General features: G+C 30.6%; 2 protein-coding genes across 9 annotated transcripts; both read right to left on the bottom strand.

The window, feature by feature from the left end:
- Positions 1-740: 740 nt before the first annotated feature.
- LOC141534090 (uncharacterized) lies at positions 741-1,980 on the bottom strand. The gene is made up of 2 exons (XM_074253229.1): positions 1,272-1,980; positions 741-1,168 (listed from the first exon to the last, which is right to left on the bottom strand). Exons 1-2 carry the CDS (start codon positions 1,978-1,980, stop codon positions 1,149-1,151), a joined length of 729 nt encoding a protein of 242 aa, XP_074109330.1. The 3' UTR covers positions 741-1,148.
- Positions 1,981-4,355: 2,375 nt separating this feature from the next.
- On the bottom strand, positions 4,356-15,351 carry LOC141534446 (uncharacterized). 8 transcript variants are annotated; one of them, XM_074253802.1, is made up of 8 exons: positions 14,198-15,351; positions 13,852-14,110; positions 13,539-13,723; positions 13,046-13,269; positions 11,609-11,672; positions 11,459-11,524; positions 11,184-11,332; positions 8,490-10,599 (listed from the first exon to the last, which is right to left on the bottom strand). In XM_074253802.1, exons 4-6 carry the CDS (start codon positions 13,190-13,192, stop codon positions 11,487-11,489), a joined length of 249 nt encoding a protein of 82 aa, XP_074109903.1. In that variant the 5' UTR covers positions 13,193-13,269; positions 13,539-13,723; positions 13,852-14,110; positions 14,198-15,351; the 3' UTR covers positions 8,490-10,599; positions 11,184-11,332; positions 11,459-11,486. The 8 variants fall into 8 exon arrangements, with proteins under 8 accessions (XP_074109897.1, XP_074109899.1, XP_074109898.1 ...); XM_074253801.1 differs by having other exon boundaries at positions 11,184-11,524; positions 14,198-14,748; XM_074253796.1 differs by lacking the exons at positions 11,609-11,672; positions 13,046-13,269; positions 13,539-13,723; positions 13,852-14,110; positions 14,198-15,351 and adding exons at positions 4,356-4,704; positions 4,796-5,302; positions 5,368-5,959; positions 6,042-7,183 and having other exon boundaries at positions 7,262-10,599; positions 11,184-11,495.
- Between the last annotated feature and the right edge of the window lie 67 nt (positions 15,352-15,418).

Raw genomic sequence — 15,418 nt, 5'->3', positions numbered from 1 at the left:
CAAGCAGTTGGAAGCGAGATATAAATTTTTTTATCTGATTATTCGAAAAAAATAGAAACCCGCAAAGCGGAGGACCTTCCCGTTATAATTAAGAGCTTATACTTGGAGAGAATTCTTTTTAGGTGTCTACGAACCTATTTTTCAGAGTATAAAGTCAAAAATAAATTATTCGATTTTTTTGACCCACCCTACTACCCATGGCATCTTCGGCTACTTTCCAAGAGCAGAGCGTGGCTATATTATCAGATACTAAAGTGAGATCTATTGCAGATTTGTTTTCATCAAAGTTAACATTCCTCGTTGGAGAGCCATCATTTAGGATGATTAGGTCATTCTCGAAGGAGAAATCTACGACATTTGATCCGCTTAAGCAGTCATTGTTGCAGCCCCATGCTGAATGGTGTGAGTTGAAGTCCCCACCTAGTATTGGGTTGTTGTTTGCATTGGTGGAATCTATGATATTACTTAAATGGGTTTTCAGAAGAGTAAAAGTTGGGTGCTTATAGATATTTACTATACAAAGTTGACCGTGAGTGGTATTAATTTTGATAGCAAGAGTGTCAAGTTTGTTGTCAATGCAATATAGATTATCAATTGTTGAAAATTTTATATGTTTACTGATGCATATAGCAATACCACCGCCTTTTTCTAGAGTTAATCTGTCTTTTCTTATGATGTTGAAGTTTTTTAAAGTAAATTGGTTTTGTGGTTTTAGCCATGTTTCTGAAAGGATTAATAAGTCATAATTATGCATGATATTTTCAAGATCCCCTTTTTTATTTAATACACTGTGGCAGTTCCATTGAAAGATTTTTAAGCTTGATATTAAGTTGTGAGCCATTATTCTTGCGAGAGATTTAAGTTTGATTGTGATCTTGTGATTTCGTTAAATTCTTCAGTTGGTCGATTTTCTCCAGGGGATAGAGCTGTGTTTAGTAGATTACAGGATTGTTGAATGGTGGTAATTTGTTCTTTTACTCCAATTTCTTCCAATTGTGGTGCGAGATTGTCACTAATTATTGTTAGTACGTTGGTGATTTGGTTTAGTAGATTTACAATTAAATTTTGGCTGATTAGCTCTGGTTGTTGGCCTGGGTTTTTTTGAACGGGAGTCTGATTAGGTATTGTTGCAACTAGTTGGGTTGAAGTTATAGGTGTTGGTGTGGAACTAGAATTTGAGATTGATTTGGGAGAATTAGTGTGCGAGTACAAATTATCTTGAGAATGATTGGTGAGAGTAGAGTTAGTGTATATTTTTGTGTGAAACTTACTGTTTCTTTCTTGGTGGAATTGTTGGTTATTCCTGTACTGGTCACTGTTTGTTTGAGCTGTAAGCTTCTGTGGTTTTTGATGGCGAAGTGCAGCCGTAAATGATCTATTGGTTGTTTGAAAATATCTAGTTTGGTCTCCTAGATGTGTAGACGGGTTTTGAATGGGTAAAGTTGGACTCTGGATGTGAGGAAAATCTGCAAGATTATAAGTGCTGGGAGCGATTGGTGTTTGGTTAAGGCTCTTGATTGCGTCCTTGGCTTCTGAGTAGCTAATATTATTAATTGCTGCATAGTTGTGAATGTCCTTGAGATGAGCAAGAATTGGACAGCTAGAACTTAGAGATACATGATCTCCTTTACAATTTATGCATTTTGGAGGTGATTCGATAAGTGGACAGTTAGTTGGATCAGGATGATTTTCACGTGAGTTACCACAATGATTACAGTTGGGTGAATCTTTACATTCTTTGGCTGAATGGTTGAAACGTAGGCAGTTTGTACATCTTTTGACTGGAGAGGTGTATATGTAGACTTTATGTATAGCATTGAAAATACTTACTTTGTTTGGACGAATTTGTCCTGCAAAGGTTATTTTGACGGATTTAGAAGGAACATATTTCTTTTCCTGATTCTCTAGTACAGCTCTTTGACATCTAGTTAAGGAGATGATTTCGACTATTGAGTTTATTCCTTCTTTTAGGTCTTCCATTGGAAAATCTAGGGAATATCTTTAATTATTCCGTGGCATACCATTCTGTGAGTTGGAATATAGGCAATGAGACCTCTGTTTTTGAAGTCTGGATGATTTTTAAGTTGTTTGCTGCGTTTTTCGTGTGAAGAGTGATGGCGACTTTTTTACCAGCTTGTCGAGTGGTTTTAAGGTTTTTATTTCATTATTTCTTTTGAGAATTTCTGTGATAGTTTTACATAGAGATAGGTAGTGAGTAGGAGCTCGTATTGTGCTGTCTGGATCTTGTTCAATTATTAATTCATACGGTCCTTTGTTATCTTCCAAGTAGATGTTGTCTGTTGGAAAAGTAGCTTGAGCTTGAGCTAGAGGTGGTGAGAGGCTTTTCTTTTTTGGGTTATGGTTGTCTTCAGTATTTTCTCTTTGTCTTTTGTAGTTAATTTCGTTGTTAGTATTTGTGTGGAGAGATGGTTGTGTTTGAATCTCAATTGTATTGCCTATATCCATAGACTCATCATAAATGAAGTTGTAATACGTAGTTTGGTCGTTTCCGTTTGTATTCATCGTGTCTAAAAGGTTTTGGACCGCTTGTTCACTTTCGATTGCTTTTTCTTGTTCATAATTTTCAGTTGACAGTTTGTTGTTCATGTTGATATTAGGATTAGAGTTAGAATTTATGTTTTGAGTATCTGTGCGCAGCTGTGAGATAGATGAGGAGAGGTTAGTTTTATTTCCGGGCATGGGGCTGAAGCCTCAGCCTTAAAAAGTATTTAAAAACACTAATTTTTATTTAAGTATACTGATTCGGCCTGGTTTGTAATAGGAATATTTTACTGTTGACCTAATGCGGTCAATCTGTGTTGTTTTATCAATTAATTAATGAGATTAATTATAGAAAAGTAGTCAGCAATGTGCTGAGATGTGCTCGCTTTGAGTGGTTAGGCTCGAATCTGAAACAAAGGATCATAGAATTTTTCTCACATGTGTCTTTCATGACTTTTCCTCAGAATCTCAAGTATCTAAGGTTTCTCAGAATTTAACTACAATGTCCCTTTGTACTCAATGATAACTTATAATTATTTGAAACAAAATATGCTCTATATAATGAATATTCTACGATACAGAACTTAAACTTTCTAATTTGGACAGTTTTCACTATTTAAATTATGAATTAGTAAAATAATTTAATTTACATTAAAATTTTTTTTTTTTTTTTAGCCGTAATTACAAGGGCTCACTGAATTTGGCCCCACTTTTTTCGATTTTCGGATTTTTTTTATTTTTAATTGTTTGTTCGTCGTTTGTTCGTTAATGTAAGAGTGTAAAAATTGTTTGTTCGTCTTTTATTTATTTATAAATAATTAAACAAATGGTCACCCTTAAGTTGGCCCCCCTTACTAGATATCTTTATTTTTATCGCTCAGATTAATTAATTTTGATCAATTATCGTTTGTTCGACGACTATTGGTGATTGTTCGATCATAAAAACAATTAAATTCCCAATTATTAATTATTTTATATCTAATAAGCAGACCATCACTTCACGCCTACATTGCGCATGCGCCGATTTTGTCCGTCAGCTGGCAATGGCCATATTTATTAGCGTTTTGTTAACGAGTGTTTATTAAATTTTTTGAAATGCTAAATGGTTGACAGTTTTATGATTAAAGGAAAATCACGCTCACGCCCTTGTTATGAATATATGGATCCCAAATATTTGCAGTTAGAATGTTTAGATTAAATCTGAGGTTTAGCTTAAATTTTCAGTTGTAAAAGAATCATTATTAATAAATTATGTACTTATTAATAATCATCGAAAAACATCTAATGGCTATATAGTCTATTTACTTGCATTACGTCCAATATATGTATTTAACTCATAAAGCTGTTTGTATATAGAGTAAACAAAAAGAGTAATTGCTTTAATTACATATGAATTTAACTTATACATATGTACATATGTGTGTGGGTGTGTATATCATACAACTGTTTTTAATTTGTTTCTTTGCTAAAATGATAGACCTGTTTATAATTCTATTAAAGATGTATATAAGTATATATGATTGTTGATAAACTATTAGTTAACCTCAAAAAATGTGCAGATTTTTTTTTTTATGTATCGTGTTTTGTAATTTTTTTCATTGAAAATTGTTAATTAAGATGAAAGAAATTTCTTTCTAAAAATTAATCGACCCCCAAAAAGTTATGGAGATTAAACACCGTACATAATTTTGTTATAAAAAATGGACATTAAACATATGTAGAATAAGAAATTTTTTTTCTAGTAAAAGTATATATATATTTGACATTCTTGGACATTTTAATTGTAGTTTCAATATTGTCTTTTAATTAAAAAAATAACTTTGTAATTTTAATAAAAGTAAATAATCAAAAGGTTTCATAAAACTTCATTTTAATTAAAAAAAAGTTCATTTTTTTAATTTACATTTACATAATTCTAAGATAACGGTATTTTTTTATTTCGAACTAATTTTTTCTTTATAGGGTTAGACATACGGAATTCTTTATCCTGTTATTACTCTCGTTTCGGTTAGACAGTAATCATTTAATTATTTATTTAATAAAAGTACTTGTCCTCTTTATAAATTCTTCTAAATGACAAAGCTAAAAAATACTTTGATGGATAATTTTTTATACTGCAATTGATTCTTTTATATTTAATCAATTTATTAAAATACTCTTGTTAAGCTTATTCATAGCATCCCTGTAGTAAATTAAATCTATCTAATTAATAAAAAATAAATATATGGTATTAATTTTTAGTATAAATTTATAAAAGAATTTCAAATTGTTAATTATAACCATAAGAACTTACAATACATTGATATGAAATTAATTTTCAGATGAAATACTTTTTTTTAAAGTAATCTTCGTTTTATTCGCAAGATGCTGAGTTTGTTAGACTGAAATTTTTTTTCTTTTGGAGTTCAATCGCTTGGTTATTTTTCTCCTATTTTCGGTAAATCTCCTAATTTTCTACTAATTTGAAGCCTATAATAAAATACTATAAATTAGAATATTTGAAATTGCATTTTATTGTATATTCCGGTCAGTCTCATATAGTTAAATAAAAATCGTCTTGAATTAACGACACTCAATATCCAGGTTATCAACAAGCCAGCACGTATCTCATTGTTTTAAATATCGTCTCGATTTTTACACAATAGTTGATCTGTTTCAGCTAAATCATCAAGCAGATGTTTAAATAAATTAAACAAAGAAAAACTAATTGTCTATTTGTCTCCATACTTTAATATCACCTTCGGGATGATTCAGAGTACATGTTTGAACCAAACGCATAATTAAGGTCTAATGCTCTGTCCTAAAAAAATGATTAAAAAGTTATTAATTGTTTATAATTATAATTATCAAAATGCGTACTCTAACCTACACAGCCCACTAATTTTGAAATTACTTTTAATATGAATCCGCTATGTCTTTAAGACTGCTGGCAGAATAAGAGCAAAGGTTGATAGTCTTCATTGAACAATCGGGGTTAAAGCAATAAATTTTTTTGTCATTAAATCATCAGAATTTTCTTTAATATTAATAGATTCTTGTTCTTTATGATTTGATATCTTAATTCAAATTTATCTTTTATTAAATAAACTATGGAAATACTGTAATAATGATATAAACATCATCAATAAAATTTATAAACGTTCCTCAACTTTTGTAATATTGAATACTTATTAAACAACAATGTCGAATACCCATGAAAATATCCACCAACACAGTAAAAATCTCATCTTATGTAAAAATCAGCAAGTATATTAACGCAGTTTTCTATTCTATTCTGCAATTTATCCTTCCAAGTTTTAAACGGGTTATCAAAGATATGTTTGCATAACTGTTTCATCGATCAATCCATGGATGAGCTTAGAGAGATTTATTCACCAGTCTCGTTCAACTCAATCGTACCATTCATTACAGTAGCTAACGTTGATAACCAATGTTCAGTAAGAAAATTCGTTCATGCCTACTTATTGAAAGATCAAATAGTAATTAGACTAAATATAAAAAATGATCACAAATTTTAATTTATAAATAAAAGGACTCACCGTGTCTTATAAAATAATTCATCAGACACACCATCAGTCGAAAATGATTCTTTACTGTTTTTAAAATAGGTCTATTTATTGAACTGGATTCATTTTCTTGATGGAGTTAAATGATTTGGTTATAGTTTTTTAAGTCTTTATATTTAATCTATCAATACAGTTATTTTCGTTTGATAGTCAAATATTTCATTGTAAGTATAAAACATCAAAGTTAAACCGACTTCCTGTAATTGTCTCGAATTTTAATTTCTCTCAGATTTTCTTAAGAAAAATAACACCAGTCATCATTATAATTGCTAATAATTTCAAACTCTTTTATTATTATATCACAATAAATATTATGAAATTTTTTCTAAATCAAGCTTTTAATTAAGCGCTTAAGTCACAAATTTATAAAAGTACACTCAAATTTCATCATTTAATCCAAACTTCTTCATTTCTTAAATAATTTTGGTAATTATACAAATCAATGTTCATTCTTAGTTAAAAACCAAGTCAAAATACTAAAGTTATTTTTTATAAGATACCACATAGTGAAGATTCATTTCAAAACATTCAGAAAAATAAATTATATAAGTATTGAGACACTGAAGTCAAATAATTTATCTTTTCCTAATTTACTTTAAGATTTAAATTAATTACTCAATGAAAGATAATAAAAATTAAGCAGATTGAATTAATTAATAAAGAATCTATATTACTTGAATAACAATGTGAAAATGATAAAGATAAGTCACACAATTATAAATTCAAATATTTTGAAGGTTATATTTAAAAAAAAATTAGCTTAAAATTTTTAAAATTAAAGATCGAAACTTATTATTGCATATTTAATCTAAAAATACTATATTTTAATGTTAACTATAGTTGCTTATCATTATTACTATTTATCATTGGTCATTTTTTCTTAAGTATAAAAATAAAATTACAAGAACATAACATTCTTTTACTCGTTAAAAAATCTCAATTGAATGACTCATTGTGGTTCTAAAACATAAAAAACTCCGTGAGGCTGCAATCGAGTGCTAGGTGACACATACTCAGGTTTCACTTTGAGGTCATTGAATTTTTTCCAACTACCTGATATTTTCCTACAGTATGCAAAATAATGACCGACATCATAAGCTGCTACTCCAGACAATCTGAAAATTTACATAGAATAATAATTTTTAGTTCTAAATACATACATGTAAAAATAATATAAAATAAGGTTAATTAACCGGTAACATAAGTCAATATAAATTGCATCCTTATTGTGAGCTTTCAAAGTAATTTTAGCTGGAAGTTCGCTTAATGTACAGGTACGTCCAGATGATTCCTTGCTACTTCCACGAATATCTAATTCAATAAAAATGCACTCTTTAGGAGTATAATGACGCGTTTGTTTCACAGATTTACACAATGAACACGAAACATTAAAAATTTTTGGATGAAAATCTAGAGCTTTTTCCAATGAAGAGAATCCTTTTTTGATTATTACACTATGGTTAACGAATAGAACTGGTAAAATTTTTGTGTAAGAGTAACCACAACCTGGATTCGAACACGTCATCTGTTCAAGTACTCCAGGTACCTCTTGCAACAATGTCTTCCACAAATTTATAATATTGTCTTGACAATTAATAGTCTGACATAGCACAGAGCTTTTCGAACCTTTGTCAGATATCTTCTGCAATTTCCCATCAATTGTTCCAATGTATAATGGATGCAGTAGTGATAGTCTCTTTTCATAAATTTTTTTAGATGGCCCACTGTTCATAAAATCTGATAAAAATTTAAAAACTGGAATATTAGATTGTGTGTGAAATTCATGAAAGTTTGGATGTTCTAGTGCACTATGAAATAATACTTGAACAATCGTGTCAAAAGGACACGTATTGTATACTATCCAATTTTGTTTACTGAAAAAAACCGAACCAGATAAATTACCATTATTTAAAACAAAAATTTTTTTAACTTTTTCATTAATTAAATTGTTTTGGAATTTTATTTCAGGATAATTCTGAAAATATTTGGTTTCTTTTTTATTGTCCATCTTATTCTTATTTATCTCTTCTACAGCTTTAAGTAAACAATCATTATTTACTTCAATAGAAGGTAAGTCAGTTGTAATATTTACGTTTTTCTTGTTATCATTATGATTGTTTTCATTTGGACTAATTTCTGTGATTTGTGTCGATGATGAAACGTTTTCCAAGTTCTCCGATTTAATCGAATAATCATGATCATGGAAAATTGAGGAATCGTTATTTGTGCTTTCACTATTAACAAATATAACATCGTTATCATTTTTTTCATCATTTTCTTCTTTTGTTGGATTTTCATAAGCTGTCCATGCATTTCTAGCAGTTTTTTCCTTTCCTTGCCCTTTCCAGTTTTCAAACCATTTTCCGTGTTCACATTCATTCATGTCATCCTTAAATTGATTATCGACAATTAACTTATTGACTTTAGCTCGAAATATACAAATGCCACCTAATAATTGTGATATGTGAAGCTTTAAAAATTTAAGAATCGTAGTAGGTAATTTAACTTGTTGCTCTAAATCCAATTTTAAATCTTTAAAGTCACCTTCTACGAAACAAGATGTTCCTCTAGACATCGTCTCTGGGGTGCAAATATTTGTAAAAATTGGAAACTCTTTAATTTTTTCTAGTAGTCTGTCATATAAACCACGTACACGAAAGCTATTTAGATTCGACCCAGTAAAAATAATTGTATTAGCTTTTCGACTTAAATTATCAACCCACGTTAAAATGGACAGACCAACCGAGGTGATCTGTATCAAAATTAGAAAGCTTATCCAGAAGAATTTTGTCGTCCGAATCAGGTTCATCTAAATCACTGTCTGCGACTTTAATGTTTTTATCAGAAATAAATCCCTCCAAGCGTTTTCTGGCGTCTAAAGGGGTCATACAGTTATTATCAACAGCAATTATTGAATCTTCAAACTCTGTGTTCGCAACAATTAACATTAAAATAAAAATTTCTTCCAGTTGTTTTAAATCTCGACAGTCAACAATTAGCGCTATGCAACGGATAAAAAAAGTCTTAACTATTTTACTTAATGCTGATTCAAAATACTTCCACTTAGACACGGAATGGATGAAATGTGCAGTATCTAATCTAATAAACGTATTGGGGCGTTTATTAGTTCCAGTAATTAGTGTTTCAAAACAAAAATTGATATATTCTTTTAATGTTTTATTATTAAAAGCAATCGACATCGCATTTAAGAGGGCTTTTGAGCCATCAGAAACTGCTTGGCTGGGTAATTTAACTTTCTGTACCCATCGCGAGAGCCAAAAAGCGATGAAAGAGGTGTCATGTACCTCCGACAACATTTGATACACGGCTACTGAAGTTCCATTAAAATTTATCACAATTTCGTACAAAAAAATATAACCTGTCTTGTCGCCTCTTGAATCGATGAGTTTTTTTGCAACACCACCGGTTGCATCTATACATACACACGAATATTGCCGATGTGTGCGTTGATATTCACTGTATGCTTGAAACTGCGTTGGAGTTGCATAAAATACATAAAATGGTGTATCACCAATCGCCAAAATAGAATTAACATAAGACGGATCAACATTCATGTTTCTATTCGCTAAAATCATATCTCGCGTGTCATCAGTTTTAATACCAAGTTTCTTGTTGCTAGCTTCTTTCTTCGCTTGATGCAGAGTATTCGAATCATACACAAACGGCGAACCAGTATCTCCCGGATCTATATAATCTTTGGCTTTATCCTTCCTCCAAGCAGAAGCACGAGTTTTCAAAAGTTCTACTTGTACTTTCACACGTTCTGTTCCGTTAAGTGGTCTTTTGACATCTTCGTGTTTTACGAAACGAGTATCACGACAAAACATTTTAATATATACGGGCCCGACCTCTCCAGGACAGTCTTTAATTATTCCTTTCACTGGATTGTGACAATTTTTAGCTCTACATCGTCCGGTTATAGTCGCATAATTTCTTCGATTTTCAGTAATTCTGCCTCTTTTAAACACGAAAGCACACTTTAAATGGTGCTGCTTCCAAAAGCATTAGATACTGCATTAGTCCACACCTTGGGTTTAAACCCAATATATTTGCGACCTTTGTAAACCAGAGGCTTAAGCTTGTGTATTTCATTCCACAGATCCCGGGAAATTTCTACTGTAAAATATTCATGCTTATAAATATCATCATTCTCAGAATCTGATTCTTCATTAAAATCATCCTCGTCACAATCTTCATCTGATTCTTCTGAGATGTCACAATTTTCATTTACGTTTGATTTTTTATTAGATATAATATTTACAGTGATACCACACTGTCTTCTGGCTTCACTCAAAATTCCTCTTCTATCTTCTCTAACATTCGTTCTCACGCTATCAATAGACCATTTACCCTCTAGCTCAGGATCGTTTGCAATTTTTTTCCAGATTTCTGACTTCCATAATGGAAATTCATCATTGGCGAAATGAGCTATGTATTTTTTTAATACTTTCACAGCTAAATCGACCGGCACAGCTGCTACAGGTGGCATAATAAGTTACTCGAAAGCTGCCTGTAAGAAAAAAAAAAAAAAAACAAAAAAATTAATTAAATAATCAGATAAAAAAATTTTTAATATTAACCTTTTACACCTAACTTAGTTGGTAAATTTTCTTACAACAATGGAAGCAACAATATATCTATACAATAATATCACGGACGTAGTTGTCATTTGTTAAAGCTGTCAGCACTACAAGTATAATAATATATGTATAATAATAACTGACGATCAATTAAAGGTGAATTTTCGAAAAAAATTTTTTTTTTAAAGCTGTAACTCATCACACTTTGAATTCATTTGTTATTTGTTATTTTTAGTTATAAAATAACAAATTTGTCAAATTTTTCCACGATAAAATCAAATTTTACTATACCGGCATGTGATAATTCCACTTCATCGATAATTAAAATTTTTTAGCAATAATAATTAAATAAATAAACAAGAATTGTACAATAATTAATTTTTACACTAAGAACAGATAAGCTTTAATTTAATTACTGAATAGGTATAGTTAAATACATTTAAACTACCAAATGATTATGAATGTGTAAAAATAAATAAATAAATAAATAAATATAGTATGAAAAAATACTGACCCGATACTCATGTTGATGGCTACATATTGATAAGAAACGATTTAGCTTTATCATGGAGAGTATCAGCTTCCTCACCAGGTCCTCGTTCACTAGCTTCAGTCTTAAATGCAATGTCAATTTTATCCTCACCCGGGAAAAAATGATCAGACCTGATCAGACATGAACAGGCATGAGTCTTCAGCCCTGATCAGACATGAAAAATGACCATGCCTGATCAGGCATGAATTGACCTGATCAGGCCTGATCAGACATGGTCAGGTCTGAAAACCCATTACTATTTTTAATTAATTATTTTGCTTAATTTTATGGTTGTAGTACTTGATAGAGTCGTACGCAATTCTCTATAATAAAATAAAATAAAAAAAAAAATAATTACATATTATTGTAAGGATGTAACACCAGCGGTCAACCATCCAACTACCAACCATGCTCAATGCTGTTTAACTCTGGTGTTATCCGTTTGCCTTGAATTTCCCGCCTGCTGTGCTGCTATATTAGATATAACAATTCTATGAAGTACATAGAGTATCGAATAAGTTTATGATAAATATAATGTTAAAATTGGTTTTATAATATATTTTGATAGTCCTAATTTATTTATGTAACCGAATCTCATTATAATATCACATTTATTTAAATAATATAATAAGTAATGATTTTCATATTAGGCAGGAGCAGAGCAGACCATAACATCCCATAGAAAATGTAATAAATTTTTTTATTTCAAAATTATTTAAATAAACGTAATGTTAAAAATAATTTTGCACTTTTTGTGATGACCAAAAATTTTTTTCGTCAAAGAAAAAATTTTTATCATATCTCTGACTATAGTCAGAGAGGAACAGTCATAAACAGGCATGGTCAGACATGAATAGACATGAACAGGTATGAACAGGCCTGAGCGTATTTAACACTTCAGACATGAACAGGCATGGACAGGTCTGATCAGGCATGGAGAGGTCTGATCAGGCATGGACAGGCCTGAACGTATTTAACACTTTAGACATGAACAGACATGAGCAGGCATGGATAGGTCTGGTCAGGCATGGACAGGCCTGATCAGGCCTGAGCGTATTTAGTACTCCAGATATGAGCAGGCATGAACAGAACTGATCAGGCATGATCATGTATAACTTCAGGCCTGGTCATACATGAACAGGCATGATCAGGTCTAATTTCAGGCCTGATCATACATGAACAGGCATGGTCAGGTCTGATCATTTTTTCCCGGGCATTTTCCATACTAGCATCTATTTTATTCAGCCAGTCGTGATCTAAATAAAAAATCATTAACATTTAAAATGAAATTTATTAAAAAAATATGTGCGCTATGTGCATAAGCCAAACGTCAATAATTAAAGGGCGGTTGTAATTCTTTTTTTTTTTTTTTTTCATTCTCAATGTCAGCATCAATTTTTTTTTTGTTAATTTTAACATGGATCATCACATCTTTTAATTCTTATTAAAAAAACTAAAGAATAATGAAGAAGTGAACGATTATGATATAAATTAAACGCCATTGATTAAAAAGTAGTTTTAATAAATATATCTAATTAATATAGCATGATATTCATATTTATCATTCAACTCAATCATTAAAAGGAATCCAGCACAAATTTTACGTTATCTATAAGGGCAATTTATGATAAGTATATAGAATACAAAATTTTATTATTGAAGAACTAATTTTCTCGACTCAAGATAATAATTAGGAAAATGAATTTTATCTTGGCTGGAATGAAATATCCTTGTCTTAAGGAATTGTCTTTTAGTACCAAAATACATGATTTTTTCGAAAAATTTTCGTAGTTCAAGCAAACCTTTTTTTAGTGTAATAAGTAGTAGTGCTAATGAAAATTTACCTGAGTTATCGAAGTTGAAATTAAGTTCCTCAAAATCACTTTAAATTTTAGAATACTTAAAGGTTTATTGCCAGCGTTACCCTTTTTGATTTGGAGGATAAGTACCACCATGCTCTTATCGTCCACGTCCATGAAAAATGCAGTCATCTAGAACCCAGCCAACAGGATACTTCGTTTTTCATTTCAACTTACGCTCGGTTCGTCAATTCGAATGCTGAGATTTTCTATCGGGAAATAAAAATTTTTTGTGAGGAAGTTAATTTTGATTTTTCATTGTTACAAAGTTTTTGAATTTTTGATAGACTTGTTACAAGAAAAATTATTAATTACTTTTTCCAAATAAAATAACTTTTTATCAATTTAAGATTGATCGCTATTTTTGTACAACGGTCTCTTTTTTATATAATGAAAATAATAAAATATTAACGTTAAAAACTTGAGGTTAATTTCTTAATTTAAAAAAAAAGAAAATACACTTGAAATCAATACTAACTTTTCACTCTCCTCGTCGCCATCACAGTTAATATCATCAAATAACGATTTGACTTTGCCGTAGTGATTAACATCAGTTTCCTCTGCAGGTTCTCTTTCACCAACTTCAGTTTCATCTGTACTGTCATATTTTTTCTCGTTCTTGGTATCAACATCAACTTTTATTTTGGCCAATCGTAATCTAAACTGATAAATCAGTTTATATAGTATAAAAATCTATGAATAAAAAATAGTAAAAATAATCATCACCGACGAAATAGTAATATAATTAGAATGCTTAACTAAATTTTTGAATTATTTCAGTATTAATTTACCTAATATTGTAATCATTATTGAATTTTATATTATTCTTGGGTTCACTAACAGCATTACCCTGTTGATTTTTAGAGTCAGAATAACGTTTTCATCGTCCACAACCATGGAAAATAATGTTGAATCCAGTTGCTACAGCTACCTCCACACCCACCTCGACGTCCTTGGGAACCTTGAAAATGCCTCTGATTTTCGTGAGAATTACAGTCACATTTTCTATCGTTGGAGTGTGAGATATCACTGCTACTTTTACGGTTTTGTCTAAATTTACACATATACACATGTTAACTCTATAAAATTTACCACTATCGGAACTACTTACAATATTTTCTAATTAGAATTAAATACCTTTATAGTTAATCGAGGTACTCATACTGTTGAATAAATACTTCATTCAAATCGTATAATTTGATGATATTCGAAATGGAGCATTATTTATAATGTCATTTTTTTACATGATATGCACTATGCGTCGCTCAGTCGCCATTAAACTGCTGGCGCTTGCGCAATGTAGGCGTGAGGTGATGGTCTGCGAATAGTCGTCGAACAAACGATAATTGATCAAAATTAATTAATCTGAGAGATAAAAATAAAGATATCTAGTAAGGGGGGCCAACTTAAGGGTGACCATTTGTTTAATTATTTATAAATAAATAAAAGACGAACAAACAATTTTTACACTCGAACATTAACAAACAAACGACGAACAAACAATTAAAAATAAAAAAAATCCGAAAATCGAAAAAAGTGGGACCAAATTCAGTGAGCCTATCCATCTTCAGGATGATATAGGCATTATAAAGCTCTAAATTTTAAATTTATCTTAACAATAAAACTGAAGCAAAAATATTAAAATATAAGTATTAAATATCCCTGGTGGATGACTGCGACGTCGTAGTGTGCGTCACTACGACGTCGTACTAACAAATTAAGGAAAAGCCATCATTGAATAATGATATCAAAGTAACTTCATTCTAATAAATATTTCATAAGTCATAAAGATGAGAATAAATCTTGAGCGGGGTAAATAATAAAAATTGAATAGCTCACTAGCTCAGATAATATCGGACCTTTGTCGTACGACATTAGTTGCGACTTTTCGATTCGTTACATTATTTAATTAAAATTGCATAATTAAATGGGAATAACCAGGGGAAAATAATTTTAAGACAGTCAAAAACAGAGTGATAAATGCTGTCGTTTGACGTAAACACCCACATAACTCGAGTTCACACTGTGTCGTAGATGATGTCGTACGACACCAATATCGACATGCTAGATAATTGCTTAACTAATCTTATACTAAATGAAAAGGTACTATTTTATTAAATTAATCTTTGAGACAATCTGAGATTGAATCATAGATGTCGTTCAACTTAGACACCGACATCGCTCAAGTTTACTCTGTGTCGTAGATTACGTCGTACGACAACAATTGCGACATTCTGGATAATTGTTTATTAAATAATTTTATACTTAATAAATAGATACTATTTTATTGAATTAATCTTGGAGACAATCTGGGATTGAATCATAAATGTCGTTGGAGTTGGACACCGACATCACTCA

The sequence above is a fragment of the Cotesia typhae genome, unplaced genomic scaffold, assembly GCF_013202065.1.
Source record: "Cotesia typhae breed Kobodo isofemale line unplaced genomic scaffold, CoteBio_Ctyphae scaffold_13, whole genome shotgun sequence".
Lineage (NCBI taxonomy): Eukaryota > Metazoa > Arthropoda > Insecta > Hymenoptera > Braconidae > Cotesia > Cotesia typhae.
The sequence above is the reverse complement of the archived record's forward strand: the minus strand, read 5'-3'. Positions and strand labels throughout refer to the sequence as shown.